This window comes from Astatotilapia calliptera, chromosome 7 (assembly GCF_964374335.1).
Source record: "Astatotilapia calliptera chromosome 7, fAstCal68.1, whole genome shotgun sequence".
Taxonomy (NCBI): Eukaryota; Metazoa; Chordata; class Actinopteri; order Cichliformes; family Cichlidae; genus Astatotilapia; species Astatotilapia calliptera.
The window spans coordinates 38955764-38978842 of record NC_137428.1 but is presented as its reverse complement, the minus strand read 5'-3'; the positions used below and the strand labels follow the sequence as shown (position 1 = coordinate 38978842).

At 39.3% G+C, this 23079-nt stretch overlaps 1 protein-coding gene across 1 annotated transcript; it reads left to right on the top strand.

Annotated features, from left to right (window-relative positions):
• The first annotated feature begins 4223 nt into the window (after positions 1–4223).
• LOC113026112 (leukemia inhibitory factor receptor-like) lies at positions 4224–10119 on the top strand. Its single transcript, XM_080303294.1, has 15 exons — positions 4224–4269; positions 4461–4612; positions 4704–4860; positions 4960–5208; positions 5311–5506; positions 6877–7022; positions 7104–7249; positions 7340–7493; positions 7583–7644; positions 7918–8140; positions 8554–8733; positions 8814–8915; positions 8995–9153; positions 9778–9906; positions 10007–10119. The coding sequence occupies exons 1-15, from the start codon at positions 4224–4226 to the stop codon at positions 10102–10104; spliced, it is 2199 nt and encodes a 732-aa protein (XP_080159420.1). The 3' UTR covers positions 10105–10119.
• The last annotated feature ends 12960 nt before the right edge of the window (positions 10120–23079 follow it).

Sequence of the window (23079 nt, the reverse complement as noted above, 5' to 3'; positions counted from 1 at the left end):
ATAAGCACTTGGTGACACTGGAAAGAAAAAACTCTTTTGGTCAGGACGAAACCTCTGACAGAACAAGGCAAATGACCCCAACCTTTGGGGGTTAGGGCAGAAAGACAGGACAAACATATTCTATGGAAGAGAGCTACACAATAATAAGTACTGCATTTAATGTACCGTGGTGTATAAACACATAGTGTCTAAAGAAGAAACACTTAGTGCATCATGGGAAGTCCCGCAGCTTGCAGCATAACTGGGTGATAAATTCAGGGTCACCTGATCCAGCCCTAACTATAGGCTTTAGTAAAAAATAAAGTTTTAAGCCTAATCTTAAAAGTAGAGATTATATTTGTCTCCTGAATCCAAACTGGAAGCTGGTTCCATAGAAGAGGGGCCTGAAAACTGAAGGCCCTTCCTCCCATCCTATATTCTAGGAACCACAAGTAAGCCTGAAGTGCTTTAATGGGGTGATGTCTGTGAAGGTTCTCAGTCATCCAGGTCATCGTAGTCAAAGGGGTGATATGGTACTATAAGCTCATTAAGATAAGATGGGGTTTGATTATTCAAGACCTTGTTTGTGAGGAGCAGGATTTTGAACTCAATTCTGGATTTAACAGGAAGCCAATGAAGGGAAGTCAGTATAGGAGAAATATGCTCTCTCATTCTAGTCCCCGTCAGTCTGTCAGACATCCTGATAATAATGAATTACAGTAGTCCAGCCTGGAAGTAATTAATGCATAAACTAGTTTTTCAGCGTCACTCTGAGACAGGATATTTCTATTTTTAGGGATATCGCCTAAATTGAATAAAGCAGTCCTACAAATTAGTTATATTTGTGTTATAATATGCACATTGCAAAACATACGGTATCCTGGTTAAAAACAACTCCAAGGTTCCTCACAGTGTTACTGGAGGCCAAAGTAATGCCATCCTGATCAAGCATCTGGTTAGCTACCATATTTTCAGGGCCAAGTACAATAACCTCAGCTTTATCTGAATTTAGAAGCAAAAAGTTAGAGGCCATCCAGGTCTTTATGTATTTAAAACATTCATGCAGTTTAACTAATTTGCGTATGTTATCTGGCTTCATGGACAGATAAAGTTGCAGTGAAAATGTATGCTATGCCTTCTGATGATAAGGGAAGCATGTATAATGTAAACAGAATTTGTCCTAGCACTGAACCCTGTGGAACTCCATAATTATTAGTGTGTGAAGAGGACTCTCCATTTACGCGAACAGACTGCAGTCTGTTAAACAGATATGATTCAAACTAGTGATGTGAGATACTACTGATTTCCTTTTTGATCCGATACCAAGTAAAAGTCAGGGTGGTATCGACGATACTGATCCGATACCAATACTCTGTACAAAAACGTAATGTTTCATTGTATTTCATAATACAATATATAATTGTATTATGTAATTGTAATAATATAACTTCATAATTATTGCAGGACATCAGACTACTTTTTTTATTGCTTAATAATGTAGAATTATCATGTAGAAATAAAAAAACCTGAAGTTGTGCCCTATTTGAACATGTTGAGAGACAGACGTCTCTCAGGGAGTCCTGAGAGACGTCTGTCTCGCCCTAGCAGCACCTGTCCCTCTCCTCCTCTTCAGTCCGCCTCAACATAAGCTCGTCATATTCTGTGATGTGATTTACTCTCAGGTGTTTGACGAGGTTAGTGGTGTTGCCACAACACGTCACTGTCTTGCCACATGTATCGCAAACCGCGCCTCGGCCGTTTGTGGAGGTAAAATACGTGCACACATGACTCCATTTATGCTCAGCCATTGTTGTGAGTGCGCACGCCAGGGGCTGGACACATTTATACAGCTGTGTTTTGCACATGACTATGAAAGGCGTAAGAGGAAATAGTTCCTTCCAATTTAGACAATCCGAATGATATAGTTTCTTTCCACTTTGTTCCTGTTAATGAAAAACTACAAATTTACCCCAAAGTACTAAAATATCGATATTTTAATATGAAAATTGATTCTAGAGCATACAGGGAGTGCAGAATTATTAGGCAAGTTGTATTTTTGAGGAATCATTTTATTATTGAACAACAACCATGTTCTCAATGAACCCAAAAAACTCATTAATATCAAAGCTGAATGTTTTTGGAAGTAGTTTTTAGTTTGTTTTTAGTTTTAGCTATTTTAGGGGGATATCTGTGTGTGCAGGTGACTATTACTGTGCATAATTATTAGGCAACTTAACAAAAAACAAATATATACCCCTTTCAATTATTGATTTTTACCAGTGAAACCAATATAACATCTCCACATTCACAATTATACATTTCTGACATTCAAAAACAAAACAAAAACAAATCAGCGACCAATATAGCCACCTTTCTTTGCAAGGACACTCAAAAGCCTGCCATCCATGGATTCTGTCAGTGTTTTGATCTGTTCACCATCAACATTGCGTGCAGCAGCAACCACAGCCTCCCAGACACTGTTCAGAGAGGTGTACTGTTTTCCCTCCTTGTAAATCTCACATTTGATGATGGACCACAGGTTCCCAATGGGGTTCAGATCAGGTGAACAAGGAGGCCATGTCATTAGTTTTTCTTCTTTTATACCCTTTCTTGCCAGCCACGCTGTGGAGTACTCGGACGCATGTGATGGAGCATTGTCCTGCATGAAAATCATGTTTTTCTTGAAGGATGCAGACTTCTTCCTGTACCACTGCTTGAAGAAGGTGTCTTCCAGAAACTGGCAGTAGGACTGGGAGTTGAGCTTGACTCCATCCTCAACCCGAAAAGGCCCCACAAGCTCATCTTTGATGATACCAGCCCAAACCAGTACTCCACCTCCACCTTGCTGGCGTCTGAGTCGGACTGGAGCTCTCTGCCCTTTACCAATCCAGCCACGGGCCCATCCATCTGGCCCATCAAGACTCACTCTCATTTCATCAGTCCATAAAACCTTAGAAAAACCAGTCTTGAGATATTTCTTGGCCCAGTCTTGACGTTTCAGCTTGTGTGTCTTGTTCAGTGGTGGTCGTCTTTCAGCCTTTCTTACCTTGGCCATGTCTCTGAGTATTGCACACCTTGTGCTTTTGGGCACTCCAGTGATGTTGCAGCTCTGAAATATGGCCAAACTGGTGGCAAGTGGCATCTTGGCAGCTGCACGCTTGACTTTTCTCAGTTCATGGGCAGTTATTTTGTGCCTTGGTTTTTCCACACGCTTCTTGCGACCCTGTTGACTATTTTGAATGAAACGCTTGATTGTTCGATGATCACGCTGCAGAAGCTTTGCAATTTTGAGACTGCTGCATCCCTCTGCAAGATATCTCACTATTTTTGACTTTTCTGAGCCTGTCAAGTCCTTCTTTTGACCCATTTTGCCAAAGGAAAGGACGTTGCCTAATAATTATGCGCACCTGATATAGGGTGTTGATGTCATTAGACCACACCCCTTCTCATTACAGAGATGCACATCACCTAATATGCTTAATTGGTAGTAGGCTTTCGATCCTATACAGCTTGGAGTAAGACAACATGCATGAAGAGGATGATGTGGACAAAATACTCATTTGCCTAATAATTCTGCACTCCCTGTAAATTACTGGTATCGGAAGAATCGATATTTCAATATCGATCCGCACACCACTAATTCAAACCACTGCAGTGCAGTACCTGTAATACCTACAGCGTGCTCTAATCCCTGTGATAAAATGTTACGGTCAGCAGTAGCCTAGCAGCTTCTGCACTGTGATGAATTCTAAATCCTACCTGAAACTCTTCATATAAATTGTTCCTTTGCAGATAAATTATTAGCTGTTTAACAACCTTTTTCAAGAATTTCTGAAAAAGAAAATGGCCTATAATAATTAGCTGGGTCAAGTGACTGCTTTTTAAGTAGTAGTTTAATTACCCTGCCATAAAGGTCTGTGGTATCATCCTTTAATAGATATAAAATGTCTTTGAGCAGTCTTGTCAAGAAGATTGTAAATCAGAAGATTGATCTGAGAGAAAAAGTGTAAAAAAAAAAAAAAAAAAAAAGTAGCTGCAGATTCAAATATTAGATCCAGTTCTAGGTTCGCAGAAGAGCAAATATTGTTTCACGGAATATAAGGACCGTATACAGTACAGTAATTTTTTAAGGGTGTTAAACTTTATTGTAGCACCCAGGAGAAAAGCCACACTGGTTTTTAACTCGCAGTGGTGGCTCAGTGTTTGTTTTATTTTATGAGTTTAAGGAGTGTTTTGATTTGGAAATGACTAGTAGTATCAGATCCAAGAAGTGGATTGCCACTGATAAAGGTAACAGCACTAAAGGTGACATTACTAGAAACCAGAGGCTTTAACAGAGCATCGGTACTGAGAAAAGTGTAACGCTATTGGCACCACTATCCTGTGTCTTTACTGACTGCTGTTCAAATAGCCCAACAATTATGTTTTTAAGCTTAAGACTCGTTCAGTGTTCCACTTTAAACATGGAATTTCTCCTTTAGGTGTGTTGTGTTGTGGACCTCAGAATGTAACTCTTGCCCACAACGATCAGACACTCCTGTTAAAGTGGGAAGATGACCCTTCTTGCTCTGTGATACGAGATGGGCTCGTGTACGAGCTGCAGCTTCTCATAGCAGACAAACCTGAACACAATGTAAGAGATTATTATGGGTAACTATAATCCTCACTTCTGTAGCCTCCAAACAAAGAACTGTTGCTCTAATGTGTTTATGATAATGTTGTAGGGTGAAGTTGTTGTGGCACCTGCACAGATAGGATCTACTCATTCCTGGAAATGGACTTCCCATTTACCATCGCAGTGTGCTCGCCATTCAGTCCGGCTCAGGTCCCAATACAACAACCAATCAAGCCCATGGATGCAGAAGACACTACCTGGTTATTGTTGAATTCAAATCATTTAGATTTTCATAATTCTTACACATTTTACAGTTGTGCTTATTATGCCTCATTGTTGTTGTTTGGCAGGGATGCAAAGCCCAGCAGAAATATCAGTTTTCCCAAAGGATAAAATACTTGAAGTAGGCAGCAGAGCCACATTCTGCTGCATTGTGCCAGAAGGAAAAGGTTTCAGGAGAATGTATGTAAATGGGTATAAAGGCATGGAAAAAAAGATCAGTGAACATGTGCATGCCCTGACTGTCCACCTGGAACAACAATCAGAAAACTGGAGTGATGTAATATGTGAAACAACCAAAGGAGACATCAGTGGAGCCAGTTTTCACGCTGGCTGTAAGTATGAAGCAGCAGGTTGAGATGATGGTTTTGTTTTGTTTTTTTTTAAATTTATCTTCTAAATACAGATTGCTGGTTCTTATGGTCTTATAAATTTAGACCCCCCTGGTGACAGTGATCTTCAGTGTGAAACCCGGGATCTGGAATCTGTCGATTGTTTTTGGAATATAGGAAGGAAAATGGAGGAACTTGCCATAGTCAGAAGAAAATACCAGCTTCATGGAAGGTATAATACAACCACAGGGTTCACTATGGAAGCAATTTACTTGTTTACTTATAAACAAGTAAATAAAATGTAATCTGACAACTTCAAAGGATTCACTGATTCACTCGGCACTTTATTAGGAACCCCTGTTCAAATGTAGCAGAGGTCGGAAGATCATGGCTCACTGCCAAATTTAAACCTTGAAAGCACTGAAATATAAACTGGGAAAAAAAACCTACCCGTAGTTCATACTGGGAAAGTTCACTGTGTGGGAGAATGGTCTTTCTAAAACTGACCAGACTTCAGTGTGTGTGTGTGTGTGTGTGTGTGTGTGTGTGTGTGTGTGTGTGTGTGTGTGTGTGTGTGTGTGTGTGTGTGTGTGTGTGTGTGTGTGTGTGTTAAAGCATTTCTTCCTTATTCTCACTGTGATTAATAGTCACAAAGAGAATCAAACATCTATCAGGATTCTTTAAAATAAAAATTAATAATTTAATAACTGCACGCTGCTATAACCTTGCTCCTGAAACATTTTTGCAGCTTGTTAGTAACATACATACAGAAGAGTAGAAACAGTAAAAATGATAAATCTCGAGGTGCCAACCTCTTTTGTGTTAATCTTATCTGTAGATCTGAATGGTACCTACCTGCCTTTAGTGGTTTTTCATTTTTCATGTTTGACTTTGTTTAATTTCTATGATTTGTTTCAAATTATCTGACAAGCCTGTTACGCAGTTAAGCAACAAACGTCATTACATGACTGTAATATTTAACTTCATCTATTAAAATGTTTTATGTTGTTGTAGCAGAGTCCCCAAACTTACAGTACGCAGTTGGTGTTTAGATTGAAGATGAATCAATAATAAAACAGATAATTTGACTTATTTTGGAAATGGCTTTATATCAGGCTTAGTCAACATGATGGTCAGATGCACCCAAAAGGCTTTTATTTTCTTCTCTGGATAAAATCATTTTTAATGTGAGTTGTAATTTAAAAATGATAATAAACTGAAACAGCAATAATGAATTTATGCATCAACAAATAAAGACAAGCCAAAGATTCAGTTCCACAGGTCATTTTTGAAAACTTTAGGCCAATTTTTTTTAAATAGTATAAAGGCCACTGGTTTGATTTCAGGAAGAGATACAAATTTCCTCTTCAGTTGCAGTATGAAAGGCATCCAGTATAAAAGTCTTCCAAATCAAAACACAGGGGTACCTGCTCTGGTAACCCCTTGTGAAAAGGGAATAGCTGACCGTAGCTTTAACTTGATGTGTTAAAAATGGCCAAAGTGCAATTTTTGGCACTTTAACTTGATAGCAATGGTCTACAACAGCACTGCTTTCAGCTAAGTAGACTTGTGAAAAACTGTTTTCCCCCATTCCTGATTTTATATTGTTTTGTATGTTTGTGCCTCTGTGTTGTTGTTAATATTTAAGCAGTGTATATTTTTACATTTTAGCCCATGCAACATTGGACCAATGCATCAATTGGGTAAATGCTCGCAAAAAGTGGAGCTGGATGCTGCTGAGAGGAACTGGACCTTAACAGTCACTAATCCTCTGGGAAAGCTCGAGCTCCATGACAGGGTGGACCTGACCAAAAGAGGTAAAACTTTGGAAAAAACGAGGGGAAAAAGGCTATTCTTAATCTTTAAGATCAGCTGATTGTTGTGATCTCTTGTTTTAGTGCACATGGTTGCTCCAGACAAAGTGGCAGCTTCAACTGTGAACCCCAGAAACATCAGTCTGAAATGGAGCTGGACTGTGAAGAAGTACAGTAATCTCAACATCACATGCCAAGTACATGTCAGTGATGGAAACTCTAATATCAAAGTGAGTAGATTAAAAAAGAAAGTTTACATATTGGCTTTTCAAAGTAAAAGTCTTCACTGAAGTCAGCTAACATAATTTTTGTCCTTGTAGACTGAAAACATTGGAGTTGGCCTCACAGCTGCAGTCATCAAGGACTTGATACCACACTGGGACTATGTTGTGAGGGTCCGATGTGGAACAGCACAGCATTTCTGGAAATGGGGTGACTGGAGCAATAGTGTCAAAATCCGCACGAAGGGTGATGGTAAGTTGTTTTTGTTTTTTGTTTTTTAAGAGAAAAGACTTTAAAAATGTGTGAATGTAACAGATGTCGTTTGTCTGGTTGCACCACAGTTCCAGATGCTCTTGACGTGTGGATGAAGGTGAAGGCAGACCAGGCTGTAATCTCCTGGAAGGTGAGTCCAAGTTGGCTTTTACAAAGTGTTTTTTTAAAGTCACTAAGTCTGGAAACTGACTCAGTTTCAAGTGGTCACCAGTGGAATTAAAAAATACACTTTTACTTACAGCTAGTCTGTAAAGCAATACTAAATATTAATAAACTTATGTGGGAAAAAAATATATTTTAATAAACGTATTTAAAAATATCAGTGCAACATCTTATACAGTTAGAAAGTGATGTTTCAGAGGACACAGTTACCATTTCAGGTCTTGATGTTACGTCTCCACAGGTGCCACTGACCAATCAGAGCCATGGAGAAATCTTTGACTACAAAGTGTCCTGGGCAAAGACCAAAGACAAAAATCAGTCAAACCAAACCAACGTGTCCAGAAGCAATCACAGTCTTACACTCACGCTGGACCCCAGTGAGGAGTACATGGTCACTGTCACGGCTAGAAACATAAACGGCAGCTCATCACCATCGACCATCATCATCCCCCGCAGCAATCTAGGTATGAAGCTAACAGAGCACCACACATTACAGATAAGCTCACTTTGATTTCCATTTGGGGAAGAGGTTTGATTTTATCTAATCTGTGCAGAAAACTGTAAGCAAAGGGGTTTCCAAATTAATGCAGAAAAGGAATAGCAGTTTTCATGATCACATGATTGAGATTATATCTATTATAAGTATACAAATTTGTAATTGTTGTGTTTATATTCTATATATCCAAGTCATGATGAGTATGTACATTTTTGCACATTTTATTGGTCTGCAAAGGGAAGCTAAATGCCTTAAAAGTGCATGAAACTGTTTTTAAAACCCATGAAAAATTCTCAAGGTTTAACTATATATACTGATTTAACCTCTTCCTTTTTTAAGTGGAGTATGTTGTAAAATCTAATTTTAAAGAGTCTTTTTCAGATACATCCGAGGTGAAGACCTCCTGGATCAGTGGCAGCAATGGTAGCTTCTTCCTGTCCTGGCCTGATAGTCCTAACGCCAGCTGTGGCTACATAGTGGACTGGTGTCCAGTCTTCGGTAATTGCACCTTCGAGTGGATGAAAGTGCCTCCCAACAGAACTCATACCACAGTTTTTTCAAGTACGTCCTCATCTTTGCCTACAAAACTGTTGCAGATCATATTTGCATCTGTTTCAGCACAGCTCCTTTTGTTGTTCCAGAGAACTTTGAAGATGGTCGGAGATACCTGCTGTCCATATACGCCTGCACTGAGGGAGCTGCGGTGCTACTACAGAGAAGAAAGGGCTACATCAGAGAGACCAGTAAGACTGATTCAGTGATTTCTCACAAAATGCGATGGTTCAATCAGCAGTGTATTTTATGCATGTCACATCTTTCCAGAAATAGGAGTCGAGCTGTTTAAACTCAAATACAAACAGGAAGACTCGGCTGTTGAGGTATCCTGGGAGCCCATACCTCTGGAAAAGCAGACTGCTTCCATCCATGGATATATTCTCTACTACCAGGACAAGAGCGGGAACGTTTTTAACGTGAGCACAGGTACAGTATGAAGGCATACTCACTCAGGCCAGCTATGATTTCAGTCTGGACATTAAGCACAGGATCAGCACTTTTTCATAGGTGCTCTGTTAGCTGAAGTTTAATTCATTGTTAGTATTTACCTCCTGGCATATGATGACCTTCCTCTTCCAGTATTTGCATCAGGAAATGGCTAATAACACAAGTTTTAACAAATGGACACAATGCCCCCTTGTGGTAGTCTAAAAACAAAACAAGCCTCCTTTTGAGGTCTCAGCCTGTAGATTTAGGCTAAACATGATTGTGAATGCAATAATTCATTAAAAATAATTTTTGAATTGATTGCAGACACACACTAATCACCCCAAAAATGTCCAAATTCTTAGACACCATTTTTTTTTGCACCCTTTACAGTAACCTGAACATGTTGCCGACGAGTTGTTTACAAATTGATTGGCACTCGGACGATGACACACTTAATCACACTATTAAGTTTCACTACTGATAACAAAGTCCTGGTTTTGTTTCTCCACACACAAAGATTAGCTTGTAACTGAGATAAATAAAGTAAGTCTCCAGTGTTGCCCGATGATCGTAAACATGTATTTATGTTGTAATAATGGCGGTCACTCTGTGTTGATTTAGATGATCCTGAAGCCACCAGCCTCACTGCAAAGAACCTGAACATCAGTATGTACACCTTCACGGTGACAGCATCAACAGCATTTGGACTTTGTGGTAATTCATCCATCAATGTCACCTTGAATCCCCCGAGTAGGTTAATTATTTCCCCATATGGACTATTTTATTTAGTAAGACTGTCAACATTTGTCATTTTCTTTGATTACTTGATGTGATTCATTGTTTTCACCAGCTGATCAACTGATAATGCTGATCTTGATATCCCTGGGAGCAGTTTTTCTTATTCTGTCTGTCAGCACAATTATCTGCTATAGACACTGGGCATGGTAAGCAATGCACATTTATTTTCATTGTAATCTCTCTCTTTTTCTCATTCTCATTTCCCCCCCATTTATTTATATTCATTTTTAACCCAACAGCATCAAGCACAAAGTCTGTCCTCCAATCCCGAAGCCAGTGCTGACTGAGTGGCTAACAGTAAGTTGTCACATTAAAGCAGACCTTCCCAAAGTGTGGGGCCCGCCCCTAGGAGGGGCGCAGAGCCATTGCGTTGGGGGGGGGGGAGACAAAACGCTTGGACACTGCTAGCATGCGTGGCTAGCGTCCACAGAAACGCAAAGCAGGAGATGAAGCACAGCTGAATATGTTTCCAAACCAACTTCATTCTAAGCCAAAGACTAGAAAATATGGTGAAGCATGTCTGCTCTTTGGTTTCACCTGCACGAGGTAGGTCTCCCCTGCAGAATTGGTTTCCCCTTCGTCAGGAGCACCACTGGGCTCTTCAAATCACGGACAAACAGCATCCCACAGTTGTTTATGTTTTTAAACCCATTGTGCACAGAGAGGCATTTTTTGAAAAATGTATTGATTGCAATGTTGAACATTACACATTAAAAAATCAACTACACGTAAAATAATCACACCCCGACGCCTCAGCCTTTCTAAATAGAAGGACAGTAAGTGCGTGTTTATATGTAAGCGTGTAAAACCTGCAGATAGTCAGATTAACAGTAACAGCAGGGGAGACCGGGGATAGTTATAACGTGGGTCAGTTGTAACACTTCCAGTTTCTCCAATCAGGGCTAAGTTTCAAATGATGTGACTCATCCTGTGCATGCCCAACTCAGTTCTGCTATCACATGTGAAAAATCAGCACATTTCGTCAAACACAGACAATTTAACATGAAAAAAAGTCATTTGTATGCCAAAAAGTAAGTTTTTCTACTTTATTTCAATTTCTAATAGCATTATCTGCTTTGCAGTTAAACTCATCAAACTTAAATTATGTTATTTGTATGTCTATGGGGATATATTCTGTGTAGGTCTTTAGTGCTAATGTTTTAGCCGTTGGCTGTAATGTTAGCGAGTTCATGGCTATAGGAGTCTGGGTCAGTTGTAACAATAATGCAGATGTTACAACTTACCACACTATTACTTTAACTTATATTAAACAAGTTGGGGCAACGACATCAGCAGAGAGAGGTTCACTGGTCGCTTTTGTGTATGCGGTTAATGCCATTGGCAACACAATTCCTCCACTGTTTATGTTCCAACACATACATTATGCAGACCACTGTGTCAGAGATGGACCAGTAGGAAGTACTGGTAGTGGGAATAAGTCAGGATGGGTGCAAGAAACAGATTTCCTCATCTTTCTGAAGCACTCTGCAAACCACACCAAGGTAAGCCATGATAAAAAGTAATGGAATTGCGATGCTGGTGAACATCTACATTTTTTTTTTAGCTTCATTGTTATGTTCAAAATTGGTGCAAGAGTTGTAGGTTATAATGCCCACTGAGCCAATGAGGCCAAACTCAAGGAAGACCAACCAAAATTAATGAAATATTCAGTTGCAGAAAATTCCATAATTTGTCTTTTTTGGGGGGTTGGAATATGTTCAAAAGCTAGATTTCTGCATTCTGTCACACACACACACACACACAGAGCTACATAAATGGCTCTAAGTGCATTCATGTGTTGAATAAACAAAGATTACATGTTAATATTTTGTTAGTACCCTTATTTCATTGTGTTACATTTTACCCCAGGATATGTTACAACTAACCCAGACTATGGGGTTAATTGTAACATTTCACTCTTCGTGTTTGAGACCATATCATGCAATGAGTAATTGTGCTGCAGAGAAAATAGCTGCACTATTTAATAGCAGAGACATGTAAATACTTTGCATTACATTTTGAATCCACTACCTTAAAAGAGCTTCAATTTACAGACAGAAATGTCAGAAATGTTACAACTATACCCGGTCTCCCCTATTTTGTCTCTATCTGTGTGATGAACTCTGTATTCCTCGTCCACATGTAAACGGAAAAATTGAGTTTTAAAAAATCTCCGTTTTCGGTGATTCGAAACGCTGTTTACGTGTGGACGAAACAGCTGCGTTTTCAAAAATACCCGTGTAGGTGCAGACGTAACGTAAAAGAGTTAGTAGTTTATTTCATTACTACCTGTGATTTATTGCAGATTACTTGCATTTGCTTAATTGTTTACTAAATGTTTGAAGTGTGAAATAAACCGCAATGGAGCAAAATATGGGTGTTTGTGGTTGGAGGATGTGTGCGTGTGCACGTGCACGTGCACGTGCGAGAAGGGGGGCGAACATTTTTCTTGTAAAACAAAAAAAAGTTTGGGAACCACTGCATTAAAGGATAACTTTGACGGGGCACTTAACAATACCTAACCAATTCGTTTCCGGTACCAAACACAACTTTAACTCAAGTTAAAATGTTTGCATCAGTAAAATGTCTTTTTTTCTCCTTTTAATACCACAAAATTCATTTCTTTTCGTGTAAACAAGCAAATTAAAATGCTTTGTACTGACTCACATCTGGAGCCATTCAAGGAGTGTTTGGCTGACTAATATGCTACATCTATACATCCTTCTATTGTACTAATCAATTATTTATTGGTTTCACTATCATAATCCAGATGTCTTTCCTGTGAATGTGAGGTCATTTTCTTTATTTTTCAGGATGAACATACCGTTCGTCATCTTCACTTTGATCAGAGACACTACAGGGAGGTCTGGGATGTTCCGGAGCTGCATGATTATTTTAGTGCACCACAGCCTGTTGTTGGCCAGGACTACATGCCTTCTTTTTCCTTCTCTCAGACTCCCAAAGGTTACTACAATAAGCTTCTGAAGAAACTCCAGCCACCCCTTACTTTACCCACTACAGGCCTCACATCTCAGCCAGGCGTTCTGTCTTTTCCAGGAAATGATGTATTTCCTAACCCTTCATATAACCTGAGAGTGCAGGGTGAGGACCAGCAGTCACAATCACATCTTCAGATCCAGCAGGGCATATGTATAATTGATAGCTTTCATGAATACCAGCCTCAGAGCCCTGAAGAGACCTTTACCGCAACTCATCCTGAGGACGTACCAGACAGTCCTCTTTCATATTCGTTCACGTACATTTTGTTGCCACAGAAGACATCCAAGCAGCTGCTGCATGTGTGAACACATTTAAAACTTATGTGAGTACTTCAGGCATCATTAACTGCTGTATAGTTCATCCATCATCCACCAGTTCATCATTGAGTCAACTAGGGTTAGGGTTGGGTTTTGCTTTAGTCACACACTAAACAGGCATAATTTTAAGTGTAAAAGATGTTTCCTTTCAATAAAGTCTCAGACTCACTGCCCAGCCCTAACCTGGTGGATGCTGGGTATGATTACTATATATCATGCATGTATGAATCTCTATAGAAGTGATAATTATAGTCATAAACAAGCTTTCTAATAGTGAGTTTGGCTTCATGCTTTCCGGTAATTGTGAGCCACCTTTACCACATATTTTAAGAACGCAAAAGAAAGAAAGAAACGAATGTTCTCAGAAACAGCAGAACAGTAAAACTCCTACAAGTTCTCCCTAAGGTTAATTAGTGGACTTCATGGTAAGCATGTGTACCTCTTTGAAGGCCAAATCAGCACATATATGTTGCCAAGCGGTAAAAGGTCCATATTAACAACAATTCTTCAACTTGTTTATGTGCAAAATCAGAAGTAAAACGTCGCTTCAGAGAACATTTCTACCAGTTGGAGGTTTTTTTTGTTTGGTTTTGTTGTCAAGTTTACTGAACCTTGTGTCATTTTAATACTGTATAACAATAAAAACATATTAATAAAAGGAAATGCAAACTTTATTTAAACTTATTCTAATGCATGTAGTAAACTCAAGCAAATGATTTTTTTTTAAATGGTAACTTTCCCTCACACCTAAAAGAGAAGTGATCACATTCAGGGGTAACATGAGATTCAGTAGGTGTATCGACTCAAAGACTCAAAAAAGAACCAAAATAATCTACATCACAAGCTCCAATAGATTTTATGTACAGAGTTACAGAGTGGGATTAGCTGAGCTGTTCTGCTGCTCGTTGTGTTTCTATCAGACTGATTTCAACAAGATAAACAGCTGATTGTGAAAGATTTTACACTCCTTACACCTTGCCTTAAACTGCATGTTTAGATATTCTTCTGTTCTCCTCCCCCACATGTAGGGTTGTGGGGAAGGTTATAGCTAAAGAGTTTAACTGCAGGCACATTCCATCTGAAGGTTCTGGTTTTCTTATCTAGTAAGGGATGTTCACTCCCTGCCGTTTAGGAGCTCGCCTGTATATGGTGGACCGTTAAAGGGGTTAAACCGTATACAGGGGTGGCGGGAGATGACCCTTTTTATGACCAGGGATGTTGTTAAAACGGTTGTAACCAGGAAGTCACACACAGAGACACACGTGCTCGCACGTGTCGCACACGCAGTGTTTTAACCTTTTATGGCCATATGGGTGGTGTTTGTGTGTTCACTGAATAAAGGCTGCAGGGAATACTGGTTCTTTGGGGTTGGCTGGGAACAGGTGGAGGAACTTTCAGCTCCAAGGGCCTGATTCCAACCAGGCTTCCCTTGCGTGCAAGTTAAAAACCGGTTGAACTCTGTTTGTCTTGCTTTGTTCACGGGTGATAAGTCTCTGAACCAGCGGGGCCTGCAAGCTCAGACCTAACACTTACACTTACCATGAATATCACCATCTTTCGCCATCTCTGACTGAGGCTACGTCCACACTAATGTGTTTTTGTTTGAAAATGCATCGTTTGTTCTCCATTTTGGCCTCCCGTCCACACTGACACGGTGTTTTCCCCAAAGGAAAACACAGTATTTTCATAACGCTCTCGAAAACGCATACATTTGAAGACGGTGCTTCCGCATCGCAGTGTGGACAGCGAAGTCATGTCATGTGATGCAGTCATGTGACCAAACACATAAACACTCCCATCACTAGTGATGACTGAGAGCTTTGCTCTCCACTAAGCATCTTTCTTTCATGTAGCTGCTGAGAGGTCTCTTCTGTTGATTTGTTTTCATAAAAACCCTGAAATAACCTTTGATTCAATGCTGTAAACCAATGAAACTTGAAAAGTTGTAAAGAAACAGCTCAAACTGACAGTGAAGCGCCATGAAAAACATGTGACCTCCTACACTGATGTTGTCTTAATGAGTAATGAACACTAGAGGGAGCCAGTGCAGCATTAGTGATGAGGGTGCGCTCTCACTTGGGGGGCTAAGTGTCCCTCTTCATGTGAGAAAGCGCTACATTTTTGTTCCATTTTATTCCTTGTTCCACAGTTTGAAGTATTTTTGCACATTTTGACTAGTTCTGCAGGACACCTACATTTCCGACTGTTTATGAAGGGAAGGAATTATATTACATTCAGACGAAAAGCATACACCAATCTATGGGTACAAGACAATGTGGGAGTATATCAAGACTATTGCATGAGACCAAGAGAACAAACTTAAGCTTCTTTTTTTTGTACCTTACTTACCAAGAGATTTCAGAATATATGTATCATATACACTCTAAATGTATTTTATTTTTATTGTAGTTTGTTTCAACCAGAACTGTCACACATTAGGAGTGCAATGCAGAAACGGCCCTAACCAATCTGGCGCCCTAGGCAAGATTTTAGGTGGCGCCCCCCTACATCAGCAGTGTAGTGTAATGTTGTAACAAATAATATTTCTATTAAATAAGCTTTACTTTGCATTTTAATTAACGTGGGATTATTTTTTGTATTTAGAAATAATAGTACTAACTTTTTTTTTTTCTTTTCAACATTTGTGGCACTGGCGTGGCGCCCCCTGATGGACTTAGCTGTATTTCTGAGGTACTTCTACTCTTTCTGCATGTACAGATTCTTTTGTTTAAATGAGCTACATGCTTTAGTAACAGCCAGAGGCATGAATCGCTTTAAGTTCAGCAGTTTAGTCAGGCACTCTTTCACATTTCAGATGACTTGTTAGTTGAAAAAAAAAAAAAACTCACTGAAATCTCAAATTGCTTGGCTGTACTTACTGTGCATAACAAAAGGATTTGATGGATAAAAACAGAAAAACAGTTCAACCTTCTTTTTGTGCTCCTACATGTCCTCAGCCCTCCTGGAATGACAGAAGAAAAAACCTAACAAAAACAAGTCAGCGAGGATACATGTGATTTCTGACCAAGATGAGAAATCAAACACTGGAGAAACACATGCAGTTCCTGTATCGTCCACATGAGGTTGACTCTAGAACAGAATCAGTCCCCACAGTCTGTTCTTAGGGTGAGCTTCACAAACAGGTTTCTTTGATTTACTGCAGCAACATTTTTTATATGGTAGAAAAACTCAGCAGTGTTTGATGTGTTCTTAAACTGCTTTATGTACTTTAACTGGGCGTGTGTTTTTCATAAATCTTTAAGCAGCAGTTTTAGTGGTTTGCCACATGAAGAGGAAACAGGTCTGTATGTGGCCCAGGATGTAAAATGATTTTCACACCCCTGGTTTAGATGAAAAGATTATGGTTTTTTCAAAAATAAAAAAACAACAAAAACTGAAACATTTTTAAATTGAGAGCAATTCATTTTATTTATGATTTGACAAAACAGCAGTATTTTATCTCCAGGAATTAGAACACGCGAAATAGCTAGCAGCTAAGTCCACATTTTAATTTTTCAAACAACTATGTTAAGTAAAAATTCCCCACATGTAGTTATGAAGGATCAAACTGTCTGTAGATAGCCAAACCTTTCTCTGTAAACGTGTTTATTTTGGCTATGAAATTGACCCTGTGCACGAGAAAACGCTAACTTCCTGGTTTGAGACCGGATGTGGGGTTGTACATTTCCGGTAGCTTTACTTTGCGGTCAATCGCTACTGCGAACATATACTCCAAAATCATGTCCAAAACTCGAAAACGGAAAGATCGCGTTAAGTTACAAAGAGCAGAAGGTGGGAACACTCACCACTGTTGTGTCATAAAAAATCTAATGATCAATTTTGACATTTAAAGAGTTTAGATCGATCAGTTGTTTACATCACTCAACACAAGCAGAACTGCATCACTGCAGCAGAAGACACATCGTCCACATTCAGAAGCACATCTCTGTATAGTGACTGGTCTTATGATTTAAACAGGCAAATGTTCAGCATTCAAACTACAGGTGAAGAATAGTCAAACCAGATGTTTCCCCCATTATGTCGAGATCAGCTAGTCAAGTACACACCTACACAGCATGTTAACAAACCGTGAAAAAAGCCACACAAAAAATGAATGATTGCTGGTAAGGGTTTCTATACATTAGTATGTACGAAGGGTATGTTGTGACTTACCTTAAAAATTACAGCGGTCCCTCGCTATAACGCGGTTCACCTTTCACCTCGCTGTTTCACGGATTTTTTAGTGCAAGTTTGCATGCTTGTTTTTTTTTTTTACATCACATTGTGTCCTGCGTCCTGATCGCTGCAGACGATCTCCTCCGTGACGTCTCTCCTGTACAGTACAGAATGCTGCATCGATCGCTAGCAGTGTGACTCTGAAGTGCAGTACTGTATGTCCACGATGTCCACGAAACGTTTTGCACCGTCAAAAAATAAAATTGGCTACTTGATTTCACCCATCGCTGGTTATTTTTAAAACATAACACCCGCGATAAACGAGGGACAGCTGAGAAATATAACATTTGAATCCATTTTCTCTTTTGCTCTGAGGCGCGGGGAAAAAATATCGACAAGTCGATGAACATCATTTACAGATATATTGGGTAAATGCCCAAGACATCTATAGAAATGTAAATCGCCGCTTGATTCATTCATTTGCTTAACTTGTTTTGGACCATAAACCAGGCGCCGGAAACAAAGCTCCCCACAGGAGTTTCCGCACCGGAAGTAGCATATGCTAACGTGCACACAGTCAATTAGAATTTTAAATGGGACTGACTCACTTTTAGAGCCTGCCTCTAGTGGACGTTGGAGGAACAGCAGTTTTTTCCACACTGCCTTCATTTGTCATTCCTGGTGGCTGCAGCTTACACTAACACACGTTACTGTTTGTATTGTGTGTTTGAGGCTCATTATCATCACTTGTGCTGTCACCTCCATCTCAGTCCAAGTCTCTCAGTCATGTGTAATCCACCAGTGAGCTCAGCTCTTTTCTCCACTGGATCATGTCCAGTTACTTTTGAACCCATAAACTTTTGGCCACCATGGTTAGTGCTGAAAGGTCCCCCACGCAGATCTTTCCACTCATTGTTCCATACAGTAATGAAGCCTGGAGCTTTTATGTACTTGTTATGCTTTTGTATTTGAAACATGTGCGGATTAAACAGACTCTCTGTTTTGGATGTTTCACAGTCAACGTCATTTCAAATATGAGGAGTTAACCCTTCCAGCCTCCTCTTTTCCCCCCTCGTCTCCTGCAGTCTCCTCTCTGATCTCCTGCACTGTATGATGTCATCACGCCTGTTTGCTCAGATGATGTCATGTTCGCTGATCGCTTTCAGATGTTTCAGAGTTTTTTTTTCTCCCCCTCGTTGCATTCCAGTGAACTCGACCTGAACAGCCAACTGTCCTCTGAGGGAAATCTGTTTCACTCTGCGGACAATTTTTCCTGTTTTTAGTGTAACAGCTCGACTTTGGTGAGGGTTTTGATCACTACGTGACCAGCAGATGCTCCAGGGAGTAACTGCAACATCTTTTAAATACCCCATAGGCAAGTCAAATGATCTGCATCCTTCTAGATTTACTGCACGTTCAGTCGTGCCTCAGTCTGCCATGTGTAGAGTTAGAGAGCCTGTCATATATAGAAACCACAGCTCATCTTGGAGGTAAAAGTTTAGATCCCTTCTCTGCTTGTTAAGTTGTGAAAATTTTCCTAAATCACTCTGAAGCTGGGAGGCCTTGCTAGATGTTTTAAAAAAAAGTAAAACGATAATGTTGGCATAAAAATAAACAAGGAGTGTCTTTAGCTTTAGTCTCTGTCACTGCAGTCAAATCTATCAAGCAGACAAGCAAGCAAGCAATTTATTTATATAGCGCTTTCAGATCAGCCACCAGCTGAACACAAAGTGCTGTACACTTGACATGCCAAACATGATACATTGAGCATGTTAAAAAAATGAGAAAAATAGTAATAATAATATAAGATAGGTAAAATATATATATATATATATATAAAAAAACAAAACAAAAAAACAAAACATTTAAAACAATAAAATCAGCACATTAGATTAAAACAATAAAATCAGGGTCAGACTGTGTCATAAGCCAAAGAGTAAAAATGGGTTTTAAGACGTGTTTTAAAAGTGGACAGTGAAGGGGCCTCTCTAATGTGCTAGGAAAGATTGTCGTTGACAATCTTTCAGTCGTTCAGCTTTCGTCTCGTCAGACCACAGAGTATTTTCCCAGAAGTTTTGGGGATCATCAAGATGCAAACGTGAGACGAGCCTCTGTGTTCTTTCTGGACAGCAGTGCAGTGGCTTTCTCTTTAAACTCTCCCATGGAGGCCATTTTTGCCCGGTCTTATTGGTGACTCATGAACTTATCTGAGACAGGTGAGGTCAGTAGTTCTTTTGATGCTGTTGTGCGTTCTCCTGTGGCCTCCTGGATGAGTCACTGGTGCTCTCTTGTATTATGTTGGTAGGCTCCTAGAAGGGAAGGCTCATCACTGTTCCAGGTTTTCTCCATGTGTAGATGATGGCTCTCACCATGGTTCAATGGAGTCCCAAACCTGAGAAACTGCTCCGTAACACTTTCCAGACTGACCAGAGTGGCTTTGATGTTTCTAGACAGTAGAATGAAACTGTCATGTTACTTTTTGATATCTTTTAACCTGCTTCACTTTGTCAGACAGGTTCTGTTTAAGTGATTCCTTGGCTCAACAGGTCTCGCAGTAATAGGTGTGGCTAATGAACTTGAACTCAGCTTTCTAAAAAGTGATTTTACAAAGAGGGTAAAGACTTTCGCACAGGGCCAGGTTAAATGGTAAATGGCCTGTATTTGTATAGCGCTTTACTTAGTCCCTAAGGACTCCAAAGCGCTTTACACTACATTCAGTCATTCACACACACATTCACACACTGGTGATGGTAAGCTACATTGTAGCCACAGCTGCCCTATGGTGCACTGAAAGAGGTTGGTTAAAATAACAAGAAAACTAAGAAATCAGGCTGGGGGCAAATACTTTTTCACAATTATTTTTTACAGATATCTAAATATGCTTGTGTTGTGGTCTCCAGCACGCTTCTCTGAGCTGAAGGAAGACTCAGTTCATCATCTTCTGAACAGGCATTGAACATTTTGTATGTGTGTGTTGGCTGCTCCACCTACGGTAAGAACAGTAATTACTTTGGTTGCCAAGTAAAACACACTGATCTGTCCTCACACACACACACACACACACACACACGCACGCACGCACACACACACACACACACACACACACACACACACACACACACACACACACACACACTGTGGTTATTTGTCAGCTTGTCTTTAGGCTGTTGGCTGAATACAGCGAGGCTCAATCATGTTTACTTATCAACAGAAACAGTTTCAAATCACAACATGATCAGATCTCATATCATTACTCATCTATCATCTATCATCTATTATTTAATAGTATTTTTAATTAAATCTGTCTGTTGATTAATGCATCTGTTCCCACTGATGTCAGAGAGGTCTGATCCACTGTACTGTAACCTCGCTCGACTTCAAGGTAATTTGGTGCTTTTACATCAGACTGATGTTTCCGGCAGTGTGGAGAATTCTTTAAAATTATATTTAAATCTTCATGGAAGAAGATACAGCAGCATAAAAGTATTAAAAATAAATTAAAGAGGATATGAACACCTCAAAGCACTCTCACTCTTTAAAATGGTGTTTGCAGACTTGCTTACTTTCTTCAGTTAAATTAACTTTTAGTTGAATGACAGAAAGGTGAAAGATGTTATAGCGGCATAAGAAGAAAAGTTAAGTAAACACAGATAAACACATAGCTTAACTGATATACACAAAAGTTATAATTATGTACGTCCTCCAAAGTCTGCAGAACGGAAACTGAATCACCTGTGAAGAGGTAACATAAACTGGCTAAAACTGAGGCTACAACAGGCCCAACGAAGAGTCAGAAAATTACAGAAAAACTAAACACAATAAGTTTTTTTTTACTTATTAGATTCACTGAAAGTGGAACAACAAATTGTCAAACATGGAGACATACTGTAAAATGGCACTTGATTTTCTTAAAACGCAAAATGAGAATATTCTTGTATGTTTTTATAGGCTGTCTAAACATATATAGTTTTTGTTTTGTTTTGTTTTTTTACAAGCTTTATGCTCTGGTTTTATTGGTCTGGGCCACTTTTGTATTGCTCTGTATTTGGCATATTTTTTTCAACCTGACCACAATCATGAATGCACTTGTTTATAGCCACATACACAAAATAAATATTTTCCTCTTTTTACTGGTGAAAAACGCTTATTTGGAGTTTGGAATCATTTTGCTGCTCACACCACAGACCCAGTTTTGGTTCTAAAATTTGACAGATTTTCACAAATCATTTGAATTCTTCTTTACTAAGTTATTAATTTAAAATCAGTTACTTTGTAGACACTAAAAACAACTTTCTTATGTAACTGTAAAATGTAACTGTTCCCAGTTCCCTTAAGAATCTGTTTTCACGGCTGCCGTTACGACACATTCCCTGCAGGGATATATATAAATATAGGATGGACCGGGGTTGGCTGTCACACTTTTTACTGTTGCATGAACTACTGATCATTGAAACATCTTTCAGTAACTGTTAAAATAAAGCTTAAGGTTTTTCACTTTTCCACTTAACTGTAAGAAAAATAAATTAACCATCAACGACACTCTGACACTTTGTGACACGCTTTAAAATATACAACTTTCTGGATGAGTCAGTCCCGTTGACTTACACTGAAACCTGACAATTTAAATCCATAAACACAAACCAATAGTTTACTTTTCATGACTTTTTTTGTGAATATTTGCTTTTTAGTTGTGGGACTGGTCCGGTCGATCAGTGGGTGTGATATATCTAAGCCTGAGTTATGAGTAACAGATAAAAAAAAGACTCTTTGCACAGTTGTTAGAAGGATGTGTAATTACAGTCCAGTCTTACAGTCCACAAAAAAGTAAAGTTTTGTTTTTCACAGAAACTAATTATACAGATTCTTCAGGACAGTGAGCACAAATTTGTTGTGTATTATTTGTGTAGTTTTATGTCATACGTGCAAATTGTGTGTAGGAAAAGCAAGAAGGCATCAATTTACTGAATCAGAATAACCAAGTCCTCAATGCCTAAAGTTAACCAAGCGACATAATTTTTATTAATAAAAGCGACTTTTAGCTGCTTCCATGTTCAGTTTGTTTGATTTCCTCCCGGGATCAGGCGTACCTGTAAGCCACCACACTGTGGATCATTAATCATCAAACTGAATTCATGAATCAAATAAAGCACAAACATCTGTGACTTGTACAATTTGGGTCTCTTATGTACCAAAAAGGTCAAATAATTTACTCCACTACCAACCCCTCCAGCCTCCACAGCTGAGCCTCTTTTGTATTTCAAAAGTAGAAAATATCAAATTTTGTATAAGTGAACATGTACACCTATATATGTGAGATGACAGATTAAAAGTGACAAGTGTGAGATAATGTCGGGGATAAAAAAAAAAAAAGAAGCTAAATTACGTCCAGGAAAGGTCATGCGTGAGGTCAGAGTGGAGTCCAAACCCCTCTCAGAATCAGGTTGTAAGGGAGTGTAAGGGACTGATTCAGGGGGAGTCATCCTCAAGCGGACGTTAGAGGAAGAGTCGGTGTGGGGGGTTCTTTTTCGGGGGTCCATCAATTTACCAACCTGTGAGGCACGGCTTTCAACCTTTCACGGCTCATATATATCACATATATATGTTCCCCGTGTGAAGTATGTCAGTGTATAAA

Coding starts and splice junctions, on each gene's coding strand:
- LOC113026112 (XM_080303294.1), top strand. CDS start 4,224: ATGACTAGTAGTATCAGATCCAAGAAGTGGATTGCCACTGATAAAG. Junction 5,209..5,310: donor AGCCAGTTTTCACGCTGGCT/GTAAGTATGAAG, acceptor TTATAAATTTAG/ACCCCCCTGGTGACAGTGAT. Junction 8,141..8,553: donor CATCCCCCGCAGCAATCTAG/GTATGAAGCTAA, acceptor AGTCTTTTTCAG/ATACATCCGAGGTGAAGACC.